The 13,568-nt window shown below is 38.4% G+C and overlaps 1 protein-coding gene across 1 annotated transcript; it reads right to left on the bottom strand.

The window, feature by feature from the left end:
* Positions 1–646: 646 nt before the first annotated feature.
* On the bottom strand, positions 647–12,373 carry LOC129437366 (uncharacterized). Its single transcript, XM_055195504.2, has 4 exons — positions 12,149–12,373; positions 11,415–11,687; positions 3,082–3,198; positions 647–2,981 (listed from the first exon to the last, which is right to left on the bottom strand). The coding sequence occupies exons 1-4, from the start codon at positions 12,219–12,221 to the stop codon at positions 2,917–2,919; spliced, it is 528 nt and encodes a 175-aa protein (XP_055051479.2). The 5' UTR covers positions 12,222–12,373; the 3' UTR covers positions 647–2,916.
* Positions 12,374–13,568: the final 1,195 nt, after the last annotated feature.

Below are 13,568 nucleotides of genomic sequence, written 5' to 3' on the forward strand. Positions count from 1 at the left end.
TTTTCTCTTTTTGGTCTCCTCCAACAAAACCTTAGGTGTCTTTTTCTTAGTTGCTGCTTCGGCCATTACAAAAACATCAGGAAAATAAATAGTTGCGCTCTCACGTCCGAATTTGAGGAAGTGACATATGCCGTAAAGCAGATTTTTTTAGTTCTTTTTATGTGCTCTGGTTCCTACACGAAACCCCAAGTTTAAAAGTACAAGTTAAAGCGATACAGATCCCGTCAGGCAACGGTGGACATGTCATTCAACCTATTTTAAGTCGATGTGCATCACAAGGGTCTTGAAAATATATTATGAACGTTGAAAAACTACAAAGTGTCACTTTAAATTCCTCTTCAAATTTGTTTTTAAGTCTTTTTGGTATAATATTTAACACATTTTCCTTTTCCTGTTGATATAAAAATCTGTTCTGTCCATTTTTTTTACTACTAATATAAGATTATGATCTGATAGTCCTGTTAATAAATTTGTTTTAGTTATTTTTTCTGGTTTATTGCTAAATATTAAATTAATTAATAGTTTCAGATGATGAAGTAATGCTAGTAGGGCCCCTAATTAACTGTTCTAGGTCAAGATGACTTACTATCTCCTGAAGCTTTTTCCTATTTGACACGTCATTCCAGTTTATATTAAAGTCTCCAAACAAAATGTACTCTTTATTTCGAACAAACCCCTTTAAAAGATTTCTCAGATGATCATTTGAAAATACTATTTGATGAAGGAGGTCTATAAATGGCCACTACAGTTAATGTCATACATGGAGATAAAACAATTGTTACAGGAATATATTATATATCCACTAAAGTACTGAATTCAGTTTCCTTACATTTAATGCATCCTTTACGTACATAAGCAGTCCACCACCTTTTCAAAATTTTCGATCCTTTCTGAAGACTTTATATCCCAGGACCAAATATGCAGTGTTTGGTGATGTTTCTGTTAGCCACGTTTCTGACAAGCAAAGCAAATCAAAGTTTGAGATCGTAAGTAGCTGTTCCAGTTGTTCAATTTTTGAGGCAATGCTTCTGATGTTTAAATGTCCCATAAGTAATCCTTTGGGCTTTGAGCGCAAATCCCATAAAAGTTTCTCATGATTTGCTGTTTTAAACAGAGGAAAATCCTTTTTCTCATTGTTTGCACAGAGTTTGAAAGTACCTTGTAGTCGGTCAACTCCAAAAGGCAGTGCATTGTCTGTATTAAAATTAGGTCCTGTATTTTGATGAACATCACTCGCCAGAAGAAGAACAATGGCGAAATAACTGATTGTTCTCCGGAACAATTAAGATGGTTATCTTCTCTCAATAAATCGTCGGTGCTTTGTTGGAGGAGTCACTTTTCCATCATTTAATATAACATTGAAAGTAAATTTGCTGCATAAATCAAAGGTAGTAACATAACGTTTTTGATATTTTTAGTACAAATATAAAAAATCTTAAATTAAGAAAAGAAGTCTTTTCAGCCAAAAAAAGTATCAAATTTAAGTAAATTTGGTCTTAAATCAAGCAAATAAATCTGCCAATGAGATTAAAAAATCTTGAAATAAGTTTACTTTTTTCTTAAACACTTAACTCAAGAAATAATTTATTTTTGCTTGTTGTTAAAATCAGTGTTTCCCATACATAGATTTATTTTTGGTGGCCCACCACAGAATCAACAATGGCCCCCACAAATAGAACATTTTTAAATGTTAAAAGGATTTTCATTTTTGGGTGAACTATCCCTTTAAGTAAGAAAGTTCACATGCAGTTTACATTTTCTGATTATTCGCTAATACTGTAATTGTGCTTATTATTTACATGTAGCCCTATGCAGAGCATAAATGATGAACTCACATATACTGTCCATCGTTTTAATTTACTTACATAAAGTATTTCACAATATTACCAAAATCCTATTATGAGGGTGCATGTAAATGTGGTTACGTCTTTTAACAGTAAGATATCATTCACAGATCGGTACCAAAATAGCAGTAAACTGTCAGAAAGTGGAAGTCACCTTTAAACTGCCATGCTGTGAGGTCGGTGTTGTGCTGTAAACAGTGACGGGTTATGACTATGTCCATGATACATATTTTTGTTGTTTTTACTTCTGGGGCAAACGCTGACAATCCTGTAGTTGCTCTTGACCAAACAACATTGTTTAGATGAGTACAAACTGAACTGTAGGTGAAAAGAGTCGAAACCTGCGTCTATAACAATAGTAATGTCTAGGAGGTCGCACACCAGGCGAGAAGCGCTGCGCCGCATGTAGGACAGCTCCCAGGAAGTGGACATTCAATAGCACGAGCGGTGTCCGACTCTAATTATAGATCCAAAATATGCGCTAGCAGCCTATGTGAAATGTTAATGATTTTGGACAAATATGATGTTATTTTAGGTTAAACTTTCTGAGTGGCAAATAGATAGTAAACTGTTTTAATTAACTCTGGTAAAGAGATCAATTTATGTGCGTTCGACTTCAAGCTGCGTGTGGAGAGATGTCTGTAAACAGCGCGGGAAGTAAATGCGTCATGTCTATCAGAATGTTATGTTTGGCATGAAGCGTGCCAAAAATAATAATTTCTCTTGTCAAAAATATGTTTCAAATATATGCTAAATACTAATTATTATATGCTAAATCTAATTTATAAAATATATTTTTGAAGTTGAAAAGTAGTAGTTAATTTTATCCTTTTTAAACATGTCATGTTTACAGGTTTGTAACATGAACAGAACTTTTTTCTTTCAGTGGACGGTAATATATTTCTTTGATTTAAAATATATTTATTTTTTAAATATATTTGAAAACACACAAACAAATGTGTATTTTTTTAAACGTATTCCAAAACAGTTGTTGTATATTTTAAAATATATTTAAAATATATATATTTTAATAATTAATTTATTTAAAAACATATTTTTTGCAGTATGGGTTTTAACATTTGAACAGACACTGAAAGACATGGAGAGGACCATCAACCCAGGCAGCTTTGAACTTATCTAGAAAACACAAATCATAGTTTATTAAAACAATATTAGATGTGTAAGCAACTATCTGTCAGGCTTAATTTGTAGTGTTTGCAAGTTATTATTGTCTTACCTTTTTTAGCATATAGTAAACCACAGAGAATAATCACAGCAGCTGTACACAAAATCCCCCAAAAAACCATGGAAGCACAACTGCATGAACGGCGAGGTTCTGGCATAATGATCTCCTCTAGACAAAGAAAAAGAATAAAATTCAAACACCCAAAAACCCACCACTTCGTCTAGTTGTAAGATCTACAGTATACAGTAAATAGTCTTTTTTAGTAAATTTACCTCTATTTACTCAGTTGCTCTGAGAATAAAATTGTTTAAAGGTTTACATGATATTACATGAGTAAAATTAAAATCTTTGACCCTGTTTAAATCTCGACATAGGGGCTGCACAGGCTCACTGCGTACATTTCTGCATAACCTCAAATACGTTCAGGTACATAATGCTGAATCTTTCAATGGAAAGTTTACTAGAGGCGATAGTTTTTTCTGCTTTGACACAGAATTTTTAAAAGTTACAAAGCAGACACATATTAAAGGTACCATAGAAATTAAAACTGTTTACCTAGGTATAGATGAATAATGATATTGTGAGCCTCAAAGACAATTTTTTCCTTCTTATGTAAACCTTTTGCATACAAAAGACAGCTGGAAAACATCAATATCAACATAACACCGACTGTGACATTACAGTCATGTGCGCCCCAACATTAATTACAATGGTGAAAATTCCAAAAACAAAGTAGTGACTGCTGAGTTAGCACTAGTTAATGCTATATACTTAGGGCGAAGTTCTACAATTAACTTTAAAGGTACGTTTGCAGGTCCACACTGAAAAAATTTCCATTTCCAATATCCTAATAATTGAAAGAAAGAAAAAGTGCCTCTAGTGGACACTCAACCCTAAGATACATAATAAAGATCATGTCCAACGGAAAATTAAAAGTTGGGATTTTCTAGGCCAATATGGCTAGGAACTATACTCTCATTCTGGCGTACCATGGCTGCAGCAGGTGCAATGATATTACGCTTTAAATAGGAAAAATATCAAAACTCTTTGGTTATTTTTGAGTGCGACGCTAATGGTCTAATCAGATTCAATGGATTATGCTAAGCTATGATAAAAGTGGTACCGCCCAGGGGCGGACTGGCCATCTGGCAGTTCCCGGTGGGCCGACGTACTTTTTGGGCAGCTACATCTCATACTATCTTTGTCTGAGCAGCCCAGTTAGCGTCTTTTTTTTCTAGACAGACCGGCCCACTGACATTTAAGCAGCAGCCCATTGGTTCTTTTTTTAATGACATTAAGCTGGCCCATTTACTGCCCAGCCCAGTCATCGTCCTTCTTTTCCTAGATAGACCGGCCCACTCAGCAGCAGCCCATTGGTTATTTTTGATTGACATTAAGCTGGCCCAATCACCGCTTCGCTCTTTGTGCAAGCGAGCGTGCATCGTAGGTCAGTTCACATGTCAAAATAGAGAGAGAGAGAGAGAGAGATGGAGAAAAACGCAAGAAAGGCGCAGAAAAACTGTGCGACAAAAAGAAACAGGCTATTCAGGCAGACGCTGCAAAATGTGTTAAAATAACACAGCAGGACCTTCAACACGCGTCGCTGGCGATGATGATGGCACTGGCAGCACCAGCATGCAAAGTGTCAGTGATGAGAGGGAGAGAGACGCGGGAGAAGTGAGTGTAGTGCCTGCGGTAAGCAGAACTGCTTTCAAAACACAAGTTTAGATAGACACCCCTTGATAAAACTGAGTCAAAAACAGAAAATTATGGTGATAAAGCTGCAATAAAATAATTGCACTCTTTGCTCTGTCACTACGAGAGTGTATCTGATTCGTAGATTTTTAGTTGATTATCTGTTTCAAAACGTATAATTTCTCTTCAAGCAAAATCAAAAAATCCAGGAGATCTGCTTACAGAAAAATATATGTTTATTGTAAAAACACACTTGACAGATAATGTTAAAAATATCTATTACTGTAATCACACTAGTTTAGTTCAGTGAATGTAGTGAATACTCTCCTGTAGCTAAGTACTGCAAGTAATAATCAGTTTTCAATATTACTGTAAGCAGCACTTGTATTTTGTAAAAAGTCAGCAATCCAATGGCAAATTTTGCCAATTGCATGAAGCTTGTTTTAAGTGTGGATTACTAAACTAAACTAAACTAAACTAAACTAAACTAAACTAAACTAAACTAAACTAAACTAAACTAAACTAAACTAAACTAAACTAAACTAAACTAATATTCTAGAAGTGTTTGTTGTGTCAACTCTCACTCTTTTCTACCTGCAATTAATTGGGTTTAGTGCTTTTATGGAATTGGAGTTGCTATTGCTATACATATTTAAAGGCGTGCAAAGATGGGTGATGTTTGTTATTATACACTGCAAAAAATGATTTTCAAGAAAAAAAATCTTAGTATTTAAGTTTTAAGTAAAAAATATCTAAAATTTCTTAAAATAAGATGCTTTTTCTTAATGAGCAAAATTACCCAAGAAAATAAGTCTAGTTTTTACACCAAAAATTTTAAATTTAAGTGATTTTGTGCATAAAACAAGAAAATAAGTCTGCCAACTTTTTTTGCATTTAGTGTTTAAGAAAAATTTTCAAGATTTTTTTGCTTACCCCATTGGCAGATTTTTTTGCTTGTTTTATGCACAAAATCACTTAAATTTGATAATTTTGGTCTAAAAACTAGACTTATTTTCTTGTGTCATTTAGATATTTTTACTGAAAACAAGACAAAAATACTAAGAATTTTTTTTTCTTGAAAAAAATTTTCATTTTTTGCAGACTATGTAGTGTGGGCCGTTTTGGGCCAAAATGCCAGGGCCGAATTTATGTCCCAGTCCAGCCCTGGCACCGCCAGACCCGGGGATCAGCTGAATGGATTCCACAACGGTAAAAATCAAATGTTTAACTCTAAGGAATCAGGAAAATTAGCCTATTGTCAACAACCAACATTGACAGATGTGCGACAAAGTAACTATGTTTTTGGGAAACAGTCATGACTAGCTAATTAGTTTCTTCAACTATGCATCATCCTATAGTGGTTCAGCAGCGAGTTAGGTCATTGTTTGGGAAATGCTTCCCTGGATAGGTGGCCTAAACCAAATACCTTCAAAAACTTATTTTTTAAATTCAGTTTACTTTTAACTGTGTACTTCCCCACTGGCCTTACAAGCCACAACCTGTAACCCTTAACCATGGTTTTATTCTGGTAAAAGTGTAGATCGGGTGCTCAAACACCTCGCCCGTCTCGGCCTTCAGGTCAACCGAGAGAAGAGCAAACTGTGCCCTACACAGAAGATCTCTTTTCTCGGCATGGAATTGGATTCGGTCAATCCTACAGCACGTCTCACGGAGGCGCACGTTCAGTCCTTTCTGGCTTGCTTGAATACGTTCTCGGGCAAGACTGCGGTCCCTCTGAAACAATTTCAGAAACTACTGGGGCATATGGCAGCACTTTCACCCCGTGGTCAGACCCAGCGTTTCTCAGGGTGGGGGTGCCACTGAGACAGGTCTCCAGACATGCAATAGTATGCACAGATGCCTCCAACACGGGGTGGGGAGCCACGTACGGCGAGCTTGCAGCTTCAGGAGTGTGGACATCACCTCAGTTGCATTGGCACATAAATTGCAGAGAACTGTGGGCTGTATATCTTGCGCTCGTCCGCTTCAGCAGCGAGTTGAGAGGCAAAGATGTATTAGTTCGCACAGACAACATTGCGACTGTTGCGTATATCAATCGCCAAGGCGGAGTACGCTCTCGTAACATGTCTCATCTCGCCCGCCATCTCCTCTTTTGGAGTCAGAAGAATCTGAGGTCTCTTCGTGCCATTCACATCCCGGGGTCAATCAACGCAGCGGCAGACACTCTTTCACGAGCAGCGCGCCCCGGCAAATGGCGACTCTACCCTCAGTCGGTCCAGCTGATTTGGATAAGTTCTGTTTGCATCTCCATGTGTGGTCTCTGGACAGGGCGCGGAGGTTTTAGGTGATTTACCCCAGGCGGTATCTAACACCATCGCTGCAGGCGTATACGCTGAAATGGAACCTGTTTGTTGTATGGTGTACCTCTCAACGAGAGGACCCCCGAGAATGCTCGATCAGTATTGTGCTTTCATATCTCCAGCACCGCTTGGAGAAGAGGCTGTCACCATCTACTATTAAAGTAGATATCGCGTCAATATCCGCGCATCACGCAGCCATAGACGATAGATCTGTGGGTCAGCACGATCTGGTCATTAGGTTTTTAAGAGGTGCACGGAGGCTGAATCCTTCGCCCCCTCCCTCTATTCCTCCTTGGGACTTGTCCATGGTGCTGAAAGCCCTTCAGGACTGCCCTTTCGAGCCTCTGCGTACGCTGAGCGTCAAGATTCTCACTATGAAAACTTTGACGCACCTCGCATTGGCTTCTTTTAAAAGGATAGGGGATCTTCATGCATTTTTGGTCAACGATTCGTGCCTTCAGTTCGGGCCGGCTGAATCCAGCGTTACACTGAGACCCCGGCCGGGCTACATGCCTAAAGTTCCCACCACTCCCTTCAGAGATCAGGTGGTGAGCTTACAAGCGCTGCCTTCGGAGGAGGCAGACCCAGCCATGGCTTTGTTATGTCCTGTACGTGCACTACGTGTGTATGTGGATCGCACTCAAAGCTTTAGGACCTCAGAACAGCTCTTTGTCTGTTACGGTGGTCAGCAGAAAGGGAAAGCTGTCACTAAACAGAGGATGTCTCATTAGATTGTAGACACAATCGCCCTGGCTTATGAGAAACAGGGCATTCCTTGCCCTTTTGGTTTGAGAGCCCATTCAACCAGAAGCGTGGCTTCATCTTGGGCTTTGGCTCGTGGTACCTCGCTTTCAGATATTTGTAGAGCTGCTGGCTGGGCGACACCTAATACATTCACTAGATTCTACAGTGTTCGTGTTGAGCCGGTATCCTCTCGAGTTCTCTCGTCAGATCAGTGAGAACATCGAGGAATGGCTCCTGTGTCGGCTTGGAGCCCTTCTTTTTGGTGCTGCACAAAAACTGCACCATTATGGAAGGCCATCGAGGCAAAAACTTTTTATCCATCACCTTAGTGGTAGACCCCTAGAGGGTTTTCTTTCCGCAGCGATCTTAGTCCCGCCTGACGAGTTCGCTTCCCAGTTCGCCTAGTCACTATCGTGGGTTAAGGAACAAGTAGTGACCGGCCTCTGCTTCAACCCCATTTCCGTTTCCTAAAAGAGGAGAGTCGGAAGGTTTACGCAGGCACTGGAAGGGTCAGCACCAGTGGCACTTTGGTAGGGATTCCCAATTCGTCGGTTAAAACGTGACGTTGTAGTGACAGACTGAAAGAGAACGTCTCGGTTACATATGTAACCCTCATTCCCTGAAGAAAGGGAACAGAGACATCATGTCCCGTCACCACAGTTTGCTGTTCCACTGCTGATATCGGCCGGACCCTTTCCTTCTGTCCAGCTTTCTCAGCAAAAAATAGCTGATTTGATAACTGCACCTGCCGCTCATTAAATACCTGTGCGGCGGTGCGGCGCCGGCAGATGCAATTATCTGCATGCCAAGTTCATTGGCGTTTTAAAGGTTTCTCGAAGCAGACAGGTCACCCGCGAAGTGGTTATCAATTCGTCGATCACGACGTGACGTCTCCGTTCCCTTCCTTCAGGGAACGAGGGTTACATATGTAACGAGACGTTTTTTGATGTATTGATTACTATCAGCAAAAGCATGGTTTTACTACACTAACCATGATTCAACTATGGTTTTTGAAAACCATGGTTGTCAAAAACATGGTTATTTTGTTACCATGGTTTTACTACAGTAACCATGTTTTTTTTTGTTTTAACTGTAAAACCCTGGTTAATTTTTGGAATGGTCAAAGAGATTCATAACACCTTTATTAAGCAAGTTATTTTAAAGTGAGTCAATATTTAAAGCAACACTGTGTAGTTTTCATGTAAAAATGACTTACAGCTCCCCCATGTGGTTGAAAAGCGTAACAGTATCTGGTATCAAACACTCTTCTGCAGGCAGGGGGAGGGGCGGGGCTGTGTGCTCTACCCTCCACCGCCACTTTCAGAGTGTGCTTGTAGTAGGGATGGCTCCCGCGAAACTGACGTTTCGACACTGTGTCAAGATCCCAAAGCGTAGATGTTTCGAAACACTGCTCCGAAATGTGATTAGAAACACCCATGTCACGTGATGAAGTGATTCGAAACAACAAAGTCACGTGCCTATGGTTAAACAAAGCGGTGCATTTCACAAGTGTTTCGAAAGGTGGCGTACCTGTCGAATCTGCGTCGAATCTTAAACTGACAGGGTAGGAAACAATCTAAAAATACCTCATAGATGCGTTTTTGCCAAGATCAAATACTATGAATTACTGAAAAGAAGTCATTTGTATGTAACAGTTAGGCTACTTACAAAAAGATGCATGTCAGCAACAAGTGTCCCTTGTGTGAGAATTTTTTTTAAAGGCTGGAGAAATGATATGTAAAAAAGAACCTGGTTGAGTTTATCAACACAGAACAATTTATATATTTGAATAAAGATCTTTATATGTAAACAATGTGGCATATTATGGCTTGCTTGATATATTTTATGAATCTCTTATTATTTATTTGGTATATCTCTATTCGATTTTTTTAATTAAATAGACCCGAATAGCCTATAGTTATCGACAATTGTGAGCCTAAAAGCTCATGTAGTTGTCAAACAGATGTTAAAACAACAAAAGTATTTTATTATGATGACGTAGCGCATGCATTTCCCGGGTTCGATCCTAAAATCTATGCATGAGAGTCGAGAGCACTATCCACTCTCCCATTCTATCACTTGTGTGTCAATCAAACAACATGTGGGATACAATTTGTCAGCCCTCGTCTAAAATCTTGTCAAGGCTGCTTCATGTAAAGACATGCAAACAACCGCTAGGTGTCACTGTGGAGGCGGTTTCGGATTGATTTTCCGAAGTTTCGAAACATACGGCAATTGATTCAACTGTTTCAGTGTTTCACGAACCCTTGCTCTGCCCACCACTAGCTTGTAGCAGCTAGGAGCAGGGCAGGCGTCAAGGGGGGGCATTCGTGGGCCGTGTTCCCCAAACAGGTTGTTGTGCCCCCCTACACAGTTTTTGATTAATTTAATATATATCAAGAATAATTAAAATAAATTAAACATTGAATGTTTCATGACTTTTAATCTAATCAAATGAGGAAAATATAGTTGATATATGTTTTCTTTAATTAAAATAGACCAGTTTCTCTGATTTTTGTATTCTAATATCTGATTGGTTGTATTGCCGGGTCTTATGCGTCATTAGGCTTTAGCATATTTGTGACTTGATACTAGCAACGTGTTTTTTCGCGGCATTTTATGGATCGTGTAAAATATGGATATTAGAACATTTAGAACGAACCAGCACCGCCTGCTCCATCTGACTTCATGCAAACACCGATTGGCTCAAACTCAGAGATTAGAGGTCGAGGTGGAATTTTCAAATCTACATGACACTGTTTTAGAAGTTTAATGTTTGTAAACGCCGGCTTCAGCTTTTTTAAAGGTAAGTTAGCGTTCTTTTAATTTACGTAAGCTTAAATGTGAAGTGTGGCTATAGACCGTTAACAGCTTTGCGACGTGATTATGGTAAACGGCTTTTCCTTAGGATGCGGTGTGCACTGGGCTGCGCTATGGAACCCATTCATTTTAATGGCTTGCGACGCGCGAGGGCAGTTTGTTGCAAAGCGCGAGCGCAGCAGACAAAGTTAAAAATACTTTTGTGCATAGTTTGTGATCTTCTGCACTTTACAGGAAATGAGTTGACAGTCTGTAACAGTTATGTGTGTGCTTGCACTGTATTTGTTGTTTTAATGCCTTGTTTTTGCAAGTTATTGTTGCTAATTGCGTGCCCCCCGTTGGAAGCCGCGTGCAACCCTGTCAGTTATGGTCTGGCGCCGGCTCTGGCTAGAGGGTTGCTCAGTTTGCAGCAACAGTACAATTTGTCCAGTTAAAAGTTGTTCTATCACTGAAATAATTTTAAAGACATTATTTAAAGGTAAAAAAACTACATAGTGTTGCTTTAAGACTGAAATCAAGAGTAAAGCCTAAAGTATACTTGTTTGTTTTGCCCACTGTTACATCTTGTGTACAGTAAGAATGCTGTAAATTTCCCCATCAATAGAACCCGGAGACTGTGGATGACAATTTTTGTAACTGAACTTATACACTTATGTGTGTGTATATGTTGAAAACGTATGAAACAGACTTTGAACGTGTGTAAGATGTAACAGAAGCTGGAAAATGGAATACCTTAGGCTTTAATCTACTGCATTTTATAAGGTCAGATTCTCATTCTTAGTTATTAATTTTGATGAGACGCACCTACACATCCCACTGTTATTTGCTCGGACTCCGTCTGTTGACCACTGGAGGCAATGCAATTTAGGGTCATATTTCTGTTGCCACTGAATTCCATCCAAAGAATAGGCTTGGTGATGTCTGTGTATCCTGAAATATAGTATACATCGAGCCCACTCAAAGGCGTCCAGGACAACTTGGCATTTTCATCAGATGCATTACACTTAAGTAGGATGTGACATTGCCCCTTCTTGAGGGAATTGAACACTTGTATGATATTTGGCTTTTTGAGTTGTTCTGCAACAGAGCATGCATTATATCAATAAAGTTAATTTATTAGAAAGCATTTTCTTAATAATATGGGTTTACTAGATACTAAGGCAAATACTTAAAAGTCCACCCTTGTTTTTTTAAAGTAAAACTGAATATTCAATGAGAAAAAAATATAGGGTGGGACTTTGTTATTCACAAAAAGTCTGTGTACAATACTAGAATGGAAACAAACCTAAATGTGACTTTGCCGTCAATAATGGAGGACTATGCAAATTTTAAAATGATTTGGCTATGATTTGCCAAGCAACCCATGTGACATCAGTTTAAAGGTTCTTTCGAACGTGGAACAACTTATAAGTGGATTAAATACAAAATAACATTCTTATCTTTAAAAAATGCACAGGTGATAAATCATTTCAGACCAAGAGCATGTTGTAGAAAATTGGGTTTCAATTTGACTTTAAGAACATTTATAAAATCCTTACCTTTGACTGTTAGATTTAATTTTTTCTCTTCCCGAGTTTCACTTGTGTATACCAGGGTCACAGTGTATATCATGCTGTCATCTATTCTCAAATTTTTAATAGTTAAATCTCCTGTTTTTTGGTTGAGCTCAAGGCGCCCCTTGTATCTCCAAAACCTGTCTACTGTCAAAATGCCATCTCTCAGAGTTGCTATATATGTTGTATTTTTAAAGATGGACCATTCAACTTTGGTGAGGTTCCATGATGTGTCTGCACCAGATTTTAAGACAACTGATTGGCCAGCAGAACCAGTTATTTCATTTCCACCCCACACTGCAAAAAACCCAAATAAGGTCAATTAACCTTGGTTACTAAAATGTGTGCATCCAGCATGTAAAAAGAAAACCTGTCACTTTATAGACAATGAAAATATCATGCTTACAACAAAATAGAATACACTTTATCTAAAGTCATTTTAAGTTAAATTTTTGTAATATTGAAAAAAGTGAAGTTTTACACATTGTTTATTAAATTGATAACATTATGTTTACATCCTCATTAAGGTGGTAAGCAATCTTATATTCAGTTCATGTGGAGTAAAATGTGAAATGCATAGTAACAAATTCTGTTTTTCAACCAACTGTAAAAGTTTGAAAACCAGTGAACTCACACTTGTTGAATACGCACAGTAAAGATTATCACAGCAATTCTCCATGAAGTCATTGCTCATTGGCTATTCAACATAAATCAACAAGTTCGTTGATGTCAACTTTTCTAGGCCTCTTAAATAACCAAGTTCTTATCTGTGTTAAACTTGTCTGGAGGAAAGAAGAAGTGAAGGCAGCAGACATGTGTTTCCCCAACGCAGTTGGTTTCCCCGCATCATCTATCTTGTGACGAGGACGTTATGAGGGGAAGTTACGTGGGAAGGAACTTCACTTTCAGAATATGCTTCTAGACGAACAAAAACATTCTGTTGTTTAGATGGGCAGTGGCAATTACTTTATGAATCATGTTAATAAAAACATTCCGATTCTACAATGTAGAATAAATAAGTTTTCTTAAAATAATTGAAATATTGATGTTGCTACCAGTCATGATAGGAAACATGACTGCTGCTAGGAAACAAATGTGTTAAAAAAAGCTGCAACTTCCTCTTCACCACCCACAATGCAAATGTCACAATCCCTACCCCTGCATAGTCCCCCACTATTTGAAACTTTTTTGGGGTCATGACATATTTTTTTATTACATTTCCTAAAGTGTAATTATTACATAACTAAAGATTTCTTGCACAATAAACATTTAAAAATGTAATTTTTAGCCCTTTCCACCCTATTTCTCTGTAAGACCTCTGCTCACTCCTACGGCTAACGCCTGATTCACACATACTCCATCTGCAGTGCATCTGCGGTGTGTATTTTTTATGTACTCATGTAAA

The sequence above is a fragment of the Misgurnus anguillicaudatus genome, chromosome 21 (assembly GCF_027580225.2).
Source record: "Misgurnus anguillicaudatus chromosome 21, ASM2758022v2, whole genome shotgun sequence".
Taxonomy (NCBI): Eukaryota; Metazoa; Chordata; class Actinopteri; order Cypriniformes; family Cobitidae; genus Misgurnus; species Misgurnus anguillicaudatus.